Source organism: Sinohyriopsis cumingii, chromosome 9 (genome assembly GCF_028554795.1).
Source record: "Sinohyriopsis cumingii isolate HCF-2022 chromosome 9, ASM2855479v2, whole genome shotgun sequence".
NCBI classification, from domain to species: domain Eukaryota; kingdom Metazoa; phylum Mollusca; class Bivalvia; order Unionida; family Unionidae; genus Sinohyriopsis; species Sinohyriopsis cumingii.
In genome coordinates, this window is record NC_142969.1 from 71,722,220 (window position 1) to 71,737,558 (window position 15,339).

General features: G+C 33.2%; 1 protein-coding gene across 1 annotated transcript in view; it reads right to left on the reverse strand.

Annotated features, from left to right (window-relative positions):
• LOC149792004 (sorbitol dehydrogenase-like) overlaps positions 1–11,310 on the reverse strand; it is a 38,263-nt gene extending 26,953 nt beyond the window's left edge. Inside the window, exons 1-4 of the mRNA XM_089970502.1 lie at positions 10,711–11,310; positions 4,463–4,521; positions 3,834–3,867; positions 154–321 (exon numbers count right to left, since the gene is read on the reverse strand). Coding sequence (XP_089826628.1) covers positions 154–321; positions 3,834–3,867; positions 4,463–4,513 — 253 coding nt within the window. The 5' untranslated portion in view covers positions 4,514–4,521; positions 10,711–11,310. The remainder of the gene's footprint in view (positions 1–153; positions 322–3,833; positions 3,868–4,462; positions 4,522–10,710) is intronic.
• Positions 11,311–15,339: the final 4,029 nt, after the last annotated feature.

Here is a 15,339-nt window from a genome sequence, read left to right on the forward strand (position 1 = left end):
TGTTAGATTTATTATAATATTTAGAACGTACCGTGTTCTGTAAACTTTTGCAACGTTTCAGTGTTCTTATCTACATATCCTTATTAACGATTTTAGTCTTAAGAATCTTACTTACTTTCACAATGAAAATATCACATAACATGACATGCCTACCTTCTTTTAAATGTGTCACTCCATTTCCAACTTTCGTAACAATTCCACTGCACTCGTGGCCCAGAGTCAAAGGTTGACGGACGACTTGCTCACTGCCGGTTCGACCATGTTGCCAGAAACTTAGATCAGTTCCACATATTCCCACTCTTTTGACTGCGATTTGTACCTCTAGAATGTTTTTTTTAAAAAAAATGTATATGCTTACTCCTTCTTCGACAAACAAAAGATTTTCATAAATATACACTATATTCTTATTATAATCAGATCGGTGAACTAGTTTCATACATATCTGTGTAATACTCACTATACTTTTGTGCAAATTGCACAAAAATAATGACGGATTACGTTAATACTTGTTTAACGGTATTCTTACAGTATAATGCAGGAAAGTGATAAGGAAAACGAAGACTAAAACAAGCAAAATTAGAACAAAAGGTGACACACTATTTCGGGAATCAATAATAGGGGTAATAATTGCTTTGTTAATAAACCAGGTATATTTTAAAACATTAAATCATCAATAAAAACGAATGGAAGCATATTCACGACTTTAGACAATTTAAGGAGGCAACCTAGGGAGTCTTGTTGAAGAACTGACATACTATTATTTTATATCACTAGGTTGATTCTAAATTTAAATTAGTACGAATGTTGCAAATTTTCATTGATTAAAACATCTATTTGATACTTTGTTGTCGTTGTTGTTTGTTGTTGTCATTGTTGGAGGAATAATTTGGGACATTTGCAAACAGAGTATCTATAAGTCTTTGTTTATTTTGGAAAACTAATAATCTGCGCATTATTCATATCAAGAAATATCGTAATCGATGTTTCAGTTCAAATGTGCCTTTACAGCAAATAATAATAATAATAATAATAATAATAATAAACGAACTTATCACAGCCAAACTAAAATATCGTTATGCATCTGATGTAAGTATTTAAAATATCTCTGGTGCATACCGATCAGAATCATATAATGGCCTGTAATAAATCTCGAATAATGTTTCATCTTTTCTTCAAACTACCAAGTAGTGCATTTGTACGAGAGAAATTGCATGTTATTCGTGTCGATACGGAACTACCGCCAAGTTTATATGTTTAAGTAGCGATTACATCAGGGAATATTCATCATTTGATGTCTACCGGTGACAAACTTTAGTGCAACGGTACACACCCATCTATTTCCTTGACCGGTTCAGATTTACAGTGTATGCACAAACATTCCCCGTACATATCGTGCCGAGGATCCGTTTGGACAATCACGTTTGGACAATCACGTATGAGACAATTTTTGCCTTCTTGATATTAATGGAGCCACCACGTAACATCGCATTTTTGGCGCAGTTTCACATATTCCTCGGTAGGCTTACCCGAGCACTCATCTTTTGAACTTGTCACAATATTTGTTTGTTCGCTGCTAAAAGGAACATACCCTTTCGGATATTCGCTGGTGTCAAACTAAATATTATTTTCCGTGAATTGGATTTGTATTCTAGTCCACAATTTAGCACATGCATTTGTTCAGCCAACACACACACACACACACACACACACACACACACACACACTTAGAAAGTAAATAAAAACCAATCAAACTTGAAAATAAAAGGCTGATGGAATAATGCGTGCGCACTCTTTATCATAAATCAGTATCAAAGCTACGTCATTTGGAATTACTATTTGATGACTTATTATATACATATCCATAAATGGTCGCTTGTAGTGGTAAGCACTTATAATCTTGGAATAATAATAATAATAATAATAATTACTATTATTATTATTATTATTATTGTCAATCCCTCCTACGGAATATAAGCTGAGTAGCTTTTAACTCGAAGAATATCCATTTGTTTGGCTCTTTTATAAGGACAAGAAGTGAATGATTTGCTTTGAGAATTAGCGTGCCATAATTTGTTGATTCATCATTTGATCTATTTTCCTTTTTGAGAAATGATACTCGAAGAACAGAATTTAGTACATTTATATACAACGGCAAGCTGCATTATTAAGAATATGTGATATATTTATTTGTTCATGTCCAAAGATTGTGCCCACACTAGCATTGGTGCAAATAATGTGTGTTTGGTGTGGTCGTAGAGCGTGTACGTAGTGGATTTACAGGCACCAAAAATCGAAACATTTCATTTTAAAAGCATGAAAAGTATACCTTCAGCCGCTTTTTATTTTGAAAATACATCTCTTTCATGGCTCCATTGATGCAAACGAAGTTCTATAAACTTATGGAACCACCTCAACCACATCATATCAGATATGGAATGGTCTCAAATATTACACAGCTGCCGAAAATCTGATATCGACACAACAGGATTTGACACCTATAACTGATAGTATTAAGTCAATAAATACACCCGGTATTGATAAAAACTATCAAAGGCTTATAATTGATAGTATTAAGTCGGAATGAATCATCCAGTATCGATATAAAAGTATGTACAACCGATTCTTGATAGTATTAAGTCGACGAAAACATCTGAAATCAACAAGAGAAATCGAAATCGAAGATTTGATAATGTGCAGAATAATTATGGGTTGAATGAATGATGAGGAAGAAAAAACATAAATGGTGAATAAACAAATATCAGAAAACGAAGAAGCTATTGTCATACCATTACAAAATATCCTGACACGTGTAATGCTTTCAGCAGTAGCCGGGTGCTTTACTATAAACAAAATGAACGAGCATTTTTATTAAACAACGATGGAAGAAAGGAAAAAAATAGCTGGCCGAAGAACTGTTAGGCAATGTTAAACAAGAAATTGAGGAAGAAATGATTGGATAACCCGTCAGTGTAACAGTTATGTTGTTCCCGTTCGGTTTGTTCACCAAATGAGCGTTGATGAAATTATGTATGTACTCGCGGCGGGCTTGTCGTGGTTAGTCGTTCTTGAGAACCGTTTACTGAGAAGTATAATAGCGGTGTCGCTGATTATTGATCTGACGGACAGCATTCTATCCCCAAGACTTTCCTCTTGCATGGGCATTTGTGGGTGACATTCACGCGTAAGGCCAAACGCACAGTAACGAGGAAAATATGACCATCAACATTGCTATCACTGGAAACAACATCATTAATATAGCCTTAAGAAAAAAGTTCCAACGTACACAAATGTGTAAATATAAGTCAGTGCAAGGTAAATCATAATTTTGATCTTGTTGAACGTAATTCGGGGAACAAACTATGATAAATTATCTTTAAGCGGTACCTTTATTCGGCATTCAAGTATAAAGCCATTAATAAAACGTTTCTCTACCTACCTAGGTCAAATAAGCAAAATAAGTAAATCATTTGTTTTCATGCTTTATTTACATTGTACCAGCAATCCGTGATTCAAACTTGCTGATGTATTATTTAAACGACTACAACTGTCTACCTATAGTCAACACGCTATGTGATAATAACGTTAAAACAAAGATAAAGTTTTTGACACTTGACAAAAATCAAATACTTAGTAACAAAATAACGTTATAACAAAGACCTATATATTACTAATAATTATTATTTTGGTGTATGTATGTATGTGCGTGCGTGCGTGCATATGTATGTATGTATGTATGTATGTGCGTGCGTGCGTGCGTATGTATGTATGCATGTATCTATGCATGTATGTGTGTGTATGTGCTTGCGTGCGTATGTGTGTGTGTGTGTGTGTACCGTCTTTTCCGGGTTCAGGCACAGGTTTTTCTTCCTGAATTTAAAAACAAAATTCATTAATTGTCGCGTAAGTTACTGATATTTGTAAATGATAATTATTACCATCCGCACATTAAAAGCAGGTAAGAGATGCTTTCACATGAAGGGATTGAAATGGAATATAGCTAGTTTTTGTAAGAAATTATATTATATTGGGTTGGTTATCAAAGAAGTAGAAATTACAATACAAAACATTAATAAAGCGGATTCAATATCAGCAATTTATTTTTCATTTCAAGTGTTTCTTAATTTAACAATATGTATTCACATATACCATATATATATATATATATATATATATATATATATATATATATATATATATATATATATATATATATATATATATATATATATTCTCTCTGATTCGACTTTTGAGAAGGAACTGAAACAAGGATCATTTTTGTTATAAGGTCGCCGTTCGTTAATTTTGCTAGAAGGCAAACATATAGCAAAACTCAAAACTTGAATCTTAGAGACACACCAGCCCCGATAAATAAAAGTCATTAAGTCAGTGTCATTAAAACGCTTTTGGCAGAGATATATAGATGGTGATGAGACAAAATACATAAGAAATTACAGAATTTTACCAGACGAATATCCAGCTTCTGGTAAAGAACACTGCAAAGATTGGCTGTCATACCTTAGGCTGAAAAAAAGAATTGTTGAAAAAAAATTATGATAGAAGTCAGCCAGTTTTCTTACTTATCTAGAATGCATGTTGTAATTCATTGTGTCGGTTTATACTGACTGCATAAAAAATAGAGCCGTAATAGTTTTGTTAGCGATACGATTTCCAATCAAATAAATTATAACTTGTTTTTGTGCGACTGAGTACCTAATATTAATTGTCCGTGACTGAGTACCTAATATTAATTTTGTTTGACTGACTACCCAATATTAATGTTATGTGACTGAGTATTTAGTATTATATTTTGTGTGACTTTGTACCTAATACGTGTTGTGTAACTGAGTATCTAATATTAATATGTTTGTGACTGAATACCTAATATTATTTCTGTGACTGAGTATCTAATATTAATATTAAACGTTGTATGTGAAAACAAACATTTGGGTTTTGCTGCCATTTCTTTAAATCTTTAATAAAAAGGTGGTTCCATTCAGTGGCGTCATTAGGTAACAACGCTTCTTTACAAATTTATATTGTCGTGTGTTTAGGCTTGAATAAACTGTAACACAAGAAAGAACGAAAACAACAAGCGTTGCAAAATATAATAATTTATATCCCTGGAAAAATTCTAAAAAAAATGAAGAAAAAATATGAACTTACGGTTTTAGGAATCAAATCCAAAAGTAATCCAAGAATAATACACGAACAAAATTTTAGAAATCCTGATAATAAAATGTTCTCATGATTTCAGGTTAGAGTCCCGACAAAGAATCCAAGATGGAAGAAAACGTATGATGTAATATGTAGTGTGTTAAAGTCTACAGATCCTTGCAAAAACAAGAAATATCACTCCGGTTTTGGAAATCCAAATAAATTGTTATAAGAGCTGTCATTGTTAAAGAGTTGCATATGAGCACACGTATTTTCCAGGAAAAAAGAATTAATTCTTTTGAATCCAAATAATTTGAAATAACTCAAAACGGCATAACAGTCAATTCCTAGTGTAAGAGCCCAACCGAGACTATTTTTCCAAAACAAAGGTTATATCGTATTCCAAACCGTAGTTTAAAAAATCACCAAGTTGCGAAATCGAAAGGGGGTCACGTGATCGTTTTTATATCACACACGTCTTACATGACTCTGACGAAAACCAATCATTTTATTATAAGAAATAAAGTTTTTTTTAAAAAAATGTTTACATTTCAAAACAACGCAGTCTTATCATGACCTCGACAGCAACCAATCACTTTAAAAAAAACATAGAAGTTATTTACGTGGCTGATACTAATTTTGAATCAAGGTCAGTAAGTAGGTCAATATTGGTGTTTATTAAAATAAACAGTCAACGTCAAACTATTTTCTGGAAAAGGCATGAGTTCCAAGCAAACATTATTTTCGCATATAATGAAATTATCAACATAAAAAGGATTTTAAGACTAACAAATAATTAGATCAGATATAATTAAATCAAAAATTTACATAACAACATATCCGTAGACATTGATTATATCCAGAGCTTTGCGATAAGAATTGAACAAACGTAATAGAATAAGAAATGATGCAAAAGGATCCGCTTAGTTTTTTGATGAACAGCGTGTTTTCATTTCATTTCTGAGGCGAAAACATGTTGAAAGGTGCATCATCTTGATGCATTCATTGCTAAATGTATGAAGTTTAAGTGTATCAGTCTATAGATTAGTAGATTCGTTTATTTCTAGTTCCATTTTCAATGTCATGAACAAGTGATGCATTATTTCAATGCCATCGATGAACTATAACATCGGTATTATATACCTATCATTAAATTGTCGTGGAAACATTGCGAAATTTTACAAGCACAACAAAGAGACTTACATTGCGCAACATGCGCTTTTCGTGCCCCGTTTTCTCAGCTCTAGGTCACTGGAGAGTCAAAATTAATATTCTCGAGACCTTAGAGATCTCCTGGAAATATGTTCAAAGTCATATCTAAACTCAATTTGAAGACTCTAAAGTATGCAGTAAATATCGTCCAGGTTTTTAGTTCATAGTTGAATGTCGCAGGAAAATTAAAACTACTCTGTCTATGCACCCCAAACGTTTACACATATTAATTGAAATGTTCTTGGTTTCTATAGGAATATCACCATTCAACAGAAGAGTATTCCCTAGCTGGACCTTTGCCTTTCGGTTCAAGGTCATAACCATACCTAGGAAGTTATACTTGCAGGTCCGAAAAGATATTTAAAAGATACAAAAGAAACGAAATCAATGGAGTTTTAGTGTCGCGATCAAATATATGTTTTCGAAAGTTACGTGCAATAGTTGGAAGAAAAATCGTCATCCGAAGAACAAAAATTTCTTGATAGATTGAAAAGCTCTCGAGCGTTTCGAGAGTTGTAATCATATTTGTAAAACTGTCCGAGCAAAAGAAGCAGGTTATACACGGTTAGATTCAAACAGTAATATTCGAATAAAAATTGACTGCTTTTTCATTATAAAAAATAATTGCGTCTTCAGATTGGAAGATACAAAAGTTACAGATCATATAGTTCTCGTACTAACTATATTCTCTGTAACAGGTTTCAGAAATGGAAGCAGGAAACCGAATGAATCCTGTTTCGACGACTGAACTGGGAGGTTTATAAGAACACTAACATCATATACTTTCTATAAAATTTAAAATTTGAAGAAAGAAAACTCAATAGTATGAAGTATTTATTTGTCTAATTCGTATGTCGATATAGTGGAAAATTATATATATATATATATATATATATATATATATATATATATATATATATATATATATATATATATATATATATATAACAAACCTGTTGAACATATCTGAGTGAAATGTGAGATTTTCTTAATTGACAACCGTTGATCTACATGCAGATAAGAAAGTTTAGCGCATGTGTTGTATATGAAAAGTGGACATGAAATTTATTTTGTGCCTGACCTATTATTACTGATATATTTAGCACAAGAACTATGTTAAACTATACATCTGCTGTTAATAATAAAGCCAATGCTTCCGTGAAGTCACAAGGACTCAACGCATCGGTATGTGATGAAACCATCCTCTATGGCGAAAAATACGTCATGTACAAACGCCGTCAAAAAGAGTTCTCTATCGGACCACATCTGCTTTCTAATGGGAGCAAGAAGCCGTAAATTATTCAGTATGTACATTTATGAAGTGCTTGATCGCATTCTAGTGTACAAGCGTATTTAGGTGGTAATTAAAGTACATACGATTGGGATGTAAGCTCTCAGAACTTGGCAGCAGCTTTAACCCAGATACAGAATTAGATACATGAAAAGCCGAAAGAGATATTAGTACTTATATATACTTATATGTGGATCAGGAACACGGTGAATTAATGCAAATAAATAATAAAAGCTCCATCTTACAAGTATAAAGGAAGAACACGAGTACAAAGGATAATATTAAATATGTGCAAATCAAGAGATAAAAAGACGTGGAAAACAAGGGGAGCTTATATAAATTAAAAACAATAATGCAATGTCTCAGCCTCCTTGTGCTCAAATGAATGTGTATGTGTCTGTGAGTGTCTGTGTGTGTGTGTGTGTGTGCGTGAATTGGATTTTTAACATAGCTTTTAAGATTGTTCACTCATATCGCTAAGATATCTACGGTGTGGCAGTTTATAGCGATGTCATGCATTGGCGCATCATGCCTCAGACATCATGTCCCATCTAGTTACATTATCCTGACACCTGACCGACCAGTCCTAACACAAACCTCTTAATTCTGAACGCCTAGTAGTAGTTAGTAGGATTTTCATTGATTTGAGACAGACGGATGTAAGTTCCTCGAATAATTCTTAAACATGACCATATGATCAGATTTGATGACGAAACATTTATGGAGGTTGTCACAAACAATAAGGGGAACTAATAGGGATAGTTTGATTTTGTTTGGTCATGTTATTCAAAAAGAGAAGAAGAACCACTGGGACTTTAATTTGTAAATGCATGTTAACTGAGGAATGTATCCTTGGAAAGAAGCGGGCACGTTTTAGACATGCCAATCTAGTATCAAGCATTTTTTTAAAGAACCGTATCACTTAGTTTTAGACATAACCTAATTTCCGGCATTGCAGTTAGTCTACTGGAATTGACTGTAAGTGACTGAATATGTCTAGCATGCGTAGACTCCTCACGCTAATATATGTCGAACACATTTGATATGTATGTGTGAACTTTTAAAAGCCCATCTTCCTCATAGAAGTCCTTGAAGCCGGCAGCGTTGGTCCAGACATATCATGTTGCTTTGTATGATTTTCATCGTACTAGGGTATAGTTCATGTCTATGCAAATAATTATAATGCTCAAAACGCGGCTTACTAAAGATATGATTGGTTGACAGGCTTGTCGGTATTCTTTATTAAATACCAGATTACACAGAAACAATATTTTCTTATTTTACGTTTTGGTTTGGATCGACCACGTATTCTAGGTAGTATTAGTCTTCTTGTCGGTGCGAAAATCTTGCAAATCGTCAGATTGTATCAAGCATTCGGTGCAAAAAAAGATGCTATTTTCATGGATTGCACCAATATATTATACCACATATTGTTATGTGTTGAGGCTAAAATAAACACTATCACAAGAAAGCGTGAAAACAACAAACTTTAAAAAATATAATAATTATTTCTCCTGGAAAAATGCTGTAAAAATGATAAAATGTAAATTTACGATTTAAAGAATCAAATCCGAAAATCATCTAAGAATATTCCACGAATAAAATTTTAGTAGTCCTATTAACAAAAGTTCTACTGATTTTAAGTTCGAATCCCGACGAAGTTTCCAAGATGGAAAACGATAACGTATGCCTGTAGTGTGTTGAAGTCGTCAATTCCTTGTAGAAACAAGAAACATCACTCCTGTTTTGAAACTCCAAATAAATTGTTATAAGAGCTGTCTTTGTTCAAGAATTTCATATGAAGTCACGTATTTTCCAGGATAAAAGAATTAATCCTTTTGAATGCAAATAATTTGAAATAACTCGAAACGGCACAACAGTAATTTTCTAGTGTAAGAGCGCAACCGAGACTATTTTTCCAAAACAAAGGTTATATCATATTCTAAACCGTAGTTTCGAAAATCTCCAAGTTGCGAAAACGAAAGGGGGGTCACTTGATCGTGTTTATATCACGTACGCCTAACATGACCATGACGAAAACCAATCATTTTACTCTAAGGAATAAAATTTTAAAAATGTTTACATCTTAAACCACGCACTCCCATCATGACCTCTGCAAGAAAGAATCACTTAAAATTAAACATAGAACTTATTTACGTGGCTGATACTAATTTTGAATGAAGGTCAGGATCTAGGTCAACATTGGTGTTTATTAAAATGAACTGTCAAGGTCAAACTATTTTCTATAAAAAGTATGAGTTCCTAGCAAACATTATTTTGGCATATAATGAAATTATAAACATAAAAAGGATTTTAGAACTTAGAAATTATTAAATCAGATATAATTAAATCAAATATACATAACAACATATCCATAGACATTGATTATTTCCAGAACTTTGCGATAAGAATTGAACAAACGTTTTAGAACAAAGAATGATGCAAAGGAGTCCGCATATTTTTTATGATGAACAGTGTTTTTTCATTTCATTTCTGAGGCGAATACATGTTTTAAAGGTGCATCATCTTCATGCCTTGTAAAGGACGTGTTCATTGCTAAATGTATGAAGAATGTAAATCTTAACTCTGTTACCATGGTTACAAGGGTTTCATTTACTCCGCTCGCATAGATTCCCTGACAGATTTACACTCTTATATTTTATTCACCGAGTTTCTTATATATATATATATATATATATATATATATATATATATATATATATATATATATATATATAATTTAAGGGGTACTAATCTATTGTTAGTTCTCTGATTTATTATGTGGACTTGTTCAGTGATTGTTTTATAAGTTATAGATGTCCGATTAAGCATTTAAGGTAGTGGATATGATCTTCTGCAATATGGTGTAATTTCTTTAAAATCATAGCATTCTTCTGCATGATACCGAAATTTACAATTAACGTGTTAATGGGTTCTTTACTCCATTTGGTTCTATTGTAAATTTACATTTTAATGCGCCAATACAATTTCCATACCATGGATAACATCTGGGAAAATGAGCATCATTTAGTGAAAGAAAAACTATTACCAACCTTGTTATCCTTACACGGTGCTTTCTGGTGTCCGTTAAATTGAATATAAAGCCCCAAAATTAAACGACCCAATTGCAAATTCGCATCGAATGCTGATAAATGCTTCAGCCAGCCGTTGAAAAATGTAAAACTACCTCTTGTAGTAAGTGGTCTTATACAGCGGATACATCTTACGCATGACTGCTCATACTACTTCTGTACTATTGACCGAAGTGGGTCATGTCTTGGATGATCTTGGATTAGACTTTATATGAATGTGTGTATATATATATATATAATGCTTGTCACAAATCAGCTTAGAGAACCGAACTCTCGGAAAACTCAAATGAGAGAGAGAGAGAGACAGACATAGACAGAGAGAGAGTGTGTGTGTTTACTGGCTTGTTACCGGAAAGGTCAATGAGGTGCAAACGTGTCTTATTCAGCAAGTATAACGCATATTCCTACAAAAACTCAAACCCAGGATGATCATACAGCTACAAGAAAACGCGTGATCAATAAACTCTACTAAACCCATGGCTGAAGGATATAAGTTTGTGGGACGCTCTGGTTTGAAAGTGTCAAATATCTGCTTGGGTACGATGACATTTGGCGATTCACTTGGTTTCTCTGTAAGTATGTACATTATGTTTCTCCAAATGAATATACATGTATAAATATGAGAGAGAATGCGTGGGTCTGTGTATATCGATGTGAGAGTCATGTGCGTAATTGATATTTACATATCCATGATCACCGATTGATATTTTCTTTCATTAGAAAGAGTTCCAGTGCGGTTTCTGTTTGAAAATTGTGGTGGTCGATACTATTGTTCATGTTCTTATGAGGGCGAAGAACTTAATTATCAACCAAATATATCGGATTAAATAAGATACGATAATAAGATAATGAAGATCATGGCTTTTACATGACTTCTACAGAGAACTTTGATTGAATTATGCAACGGATCTTTCGATTCCATGCAGGTTTTCTTCTTTTCTTCAAAATACATTTGAGTATGTCTTCAGGGAGATATTATTGCTGTATTACTAAAGGAAAAATCGCGTGTCCATAGGTTGCGTTAATATCTTCCAAACTATTATATACACGAAATACAGGGTCCAATTGAATCAGTGCTAGTCGGTGATACCATACACTGAATTATATGAGCCATTATGCACTAGTGTATGGTAAAATGAAAAGGTCTATATTTCATCGCATTTGGTTTTCTTACTAAAAAGCAAATACCTGCCTAGAGATGAAAATTCTTATCGAGATATAAAGATATAAATATATACTCTTGAACATCTTATATTCATAGTTAGGTGCCTTTATGACTTTCTTGTACCAGCAGATTTAAAATTGGGCTATCGTGTTCTTTTCCTGGTAGTCCACTGGGGCACCATCTAATTTTAAAATTTGTTGGACCTTGTTAACTTTTTGTGAAGGTAATATACACTAGATATTAATTTACCTATGATATGTCAATTACACGTTCTAGTGACCGCTCCGTTGGCCTAGTTGGCTACATATCTGCGGCATGATGCCCCAGTGCTAGACATCACTATAAACTGCCACATTGCAGACATCGTATCGATATGACTGAAAAGGTGTTAAAGCTACGTTTAAAATCCAAATCACACACACACACAAACACACACACACTTTCTAGTATCTGCCATATCTGTTGATTTGTATCAGAAATAAGGATGAAATTTAATCCAAGTTGATTTAGAAATGAAAGGTGAATATCAATTTCAAAGGTCATGTCTGTAGCAAAGGTCATATATATATATATATATATATATATATATATATATATATATATATATATATATATATATATAAAGTATAAGTGTATACGTCTATATATTAATAGATTCTTTTATTTCTAGTTCCATTTTGAATGCCATGGACAGGTGAGACATTATTTCAATACCATCGATGAAATCTAACATCGGTATGATATACCTATCATTAAATTGTCGTGGAAACCTTGCGAAATTTTACAAGCAGAAAAGAGTAACTAACAAGTGCGCCACATCTGCTATTCGTGCCCCATTTTCTCAGCTTTAGGTCACTGGAGAGTCAAAATTAATATTCTCGAGACCTTAGAGATCTCCTGGAAATATGTTCAAGGTCATATCTATAATCAATTTGAAGACCCTAAAATATGCAATAAATATCGTCCAGGTTTTTAGTTCATAGTTGAATGTCCTAGGAAAATTAAAACTACTCTGCCTATGCACCCCAAACATTTACACAGATATTAATTGAAATGTTGTTGGTTTCTATAGGAATATCACCATTCAACAGAAGAGTATTCGCTAGCTGGATTTTTGCCCTTAGGTTCGAGGTCAGAACCATACCTAAGAAGTTATACTTGCAGGTCCGAGAAGATATTTAAAAGATACAAAATAAACGAAATCAATGGAGTTTTAGGGTCGCGATCAAATATATCTTTTGGACAGTTACGTGTAATAGTTGGACGAAAAATCGTCATCCGAAGTTTCAAAAAATTCTTGATTGATTGAAAAGCTCTCGAGCCTTTCGACAATTGTAATCATATTTGTAAAATTGTCTGAGCAAAACAAGCAGGCCATACACGGTTGGATTCAAACAGTAATAGTCGAATTAAAATTGACTGCTTTTTCATTATGAAAAATAATTGCGTCTTCAGATTGGAAGATACAAAAGTTATAGATCATATCATTCTATTACTAACTATATTCTCTGTAACAGGTCTCAGAAATGGAAGAAGGAAATCGAATGAATCCTGTTACGATGACAGAACTGGGAGGTTTATAAGAACACTAACATCATATACTTTCTACAGAATTTGAAATTTAAAGAAAAAAAGCTCGATAGTATAAAGTATTTATTTGTCTAATTCGTATGTCGATATAGTGGAATATTATATATATATATATATATATATATATATATATATATATATATATATATATATATATAACAGACCTGTTGAACATATCTGAGTGAAATGTGAGATTTTCTTAATTGACAACCATTGATGTACATGCAGATCAGAAATTTTAGCGCATGTGGTATATATGAAAAGTGGACACGAAATTTCTTTTCTGCCTGACCTAATATTGCTTATATATTTAGCACAAGAACTATGTTAAACTGTACATCTGCTGTTAACAATAAAGCTAATGCTTCTGTTAAGTCACAAGGACTGAGCGCATCAGTATATGATGAAACCATCCTCTATGTCGAAATATACGTCATGCACAACCGCCATCAAAAAGAGTTCTCTATCGGACCACATCTGCTTTCTAATGGGAGCAAGAAACCGTAAATTATTCAGTATGTACATTTATGAAGTGCTTGATCGCACTCTAGTGTACAAGCTTATTTAGGTGGTATTTAAAGTACATACGATCGGGATGTAAGCTCTCAGAACTTGGCAGCAGCTTTAACCCAGATACAGAATTAGATACATGAAAAGCCGAAAGAGATATTAGTACTTTTATATACTTATACGTGGATGAGGAACACGGTTAATTAGTGCAAATAAATAATAAAAGCTCGATTTTACAAGTATAAAGGAAAAACACGGGTACAACGGATAATATTAAATACGTGCAAATCGAGGGATAAAAAGGCGTGGAAAAGAAGGGGAGCTTATAAAAATTAAAAGCAATAATGCAATGTCTCGGCCTGCTTGTGCTCAAAATGAATGTGTGTGTGTGTGTGTGTGTGGTGTGTGTGTGTGTGTGTGTGTGTGTGTGTGTGTGAATTGGATTTTTAACATAGCTTTTAAAATTGTTCACTCATATCGCTAAGATATCTACGGTGTGGCAGTTTATAGCGATGTCATGCATTGGCGCATCATGCCTCAGTTACATTATCCTGACACCTGGCCGACCAGTCCTAACACAAACCTCTTAATTCTGAACGCCTAGTAGTAGTTAGTAGGATTTTTATTGATTTGAGACAGACGGATGTAAGTTCCTCGAATAATTCTTAAACATAGCCATATGATCAGATTCGATGATGAAACATTTATGGAGGATGTCACAAAGAATAAGGGGAACTAATACGGATTGCTTGATTTTCTTTTGGTCATGTTATTCAAAAAGAGAAGAAAAACCACTGGGACTTTAATTTTTAAATGCATGTTAACTGAGAAATGTATCCTTAGAAAGAAGCCAATCTAGTATCAAGCATTTTTTTAAGAACCGTATAACTTAGTTTTAGACATAACCTATTTCCGGCATTGCATTAGTCTACTGGAATTGACTGTAAGTGATTGAATATGTCTAGCATGCGTAGACTCCTCACGCTAATATATGTCGAACACATATGATATGTATGTGTGAACTTTTAAAAGCCCATCTTCTTCATAAAAGTCCTTGAAGCCGGCCGCGTTCGTTCAGACATATCATGTGGCTTTGTATGATTTTCATCTTACTAGGGTATACTTCATGTCTATGCAAATAATTATAATGTTCAAAACGAGTATTACTAAAGTTATGACAAACTTTTTGGTTGACAGGCTTGTCGGCATTCTTTATTAAATACCAAATTACACAGAAACAATATTTTCTTATTTTACGTTTTGGTTTGGATCGACCACGTATTCTAGGTAGTATTAGTTTTCTTGTCGGTGCGAAAATCTTGCAA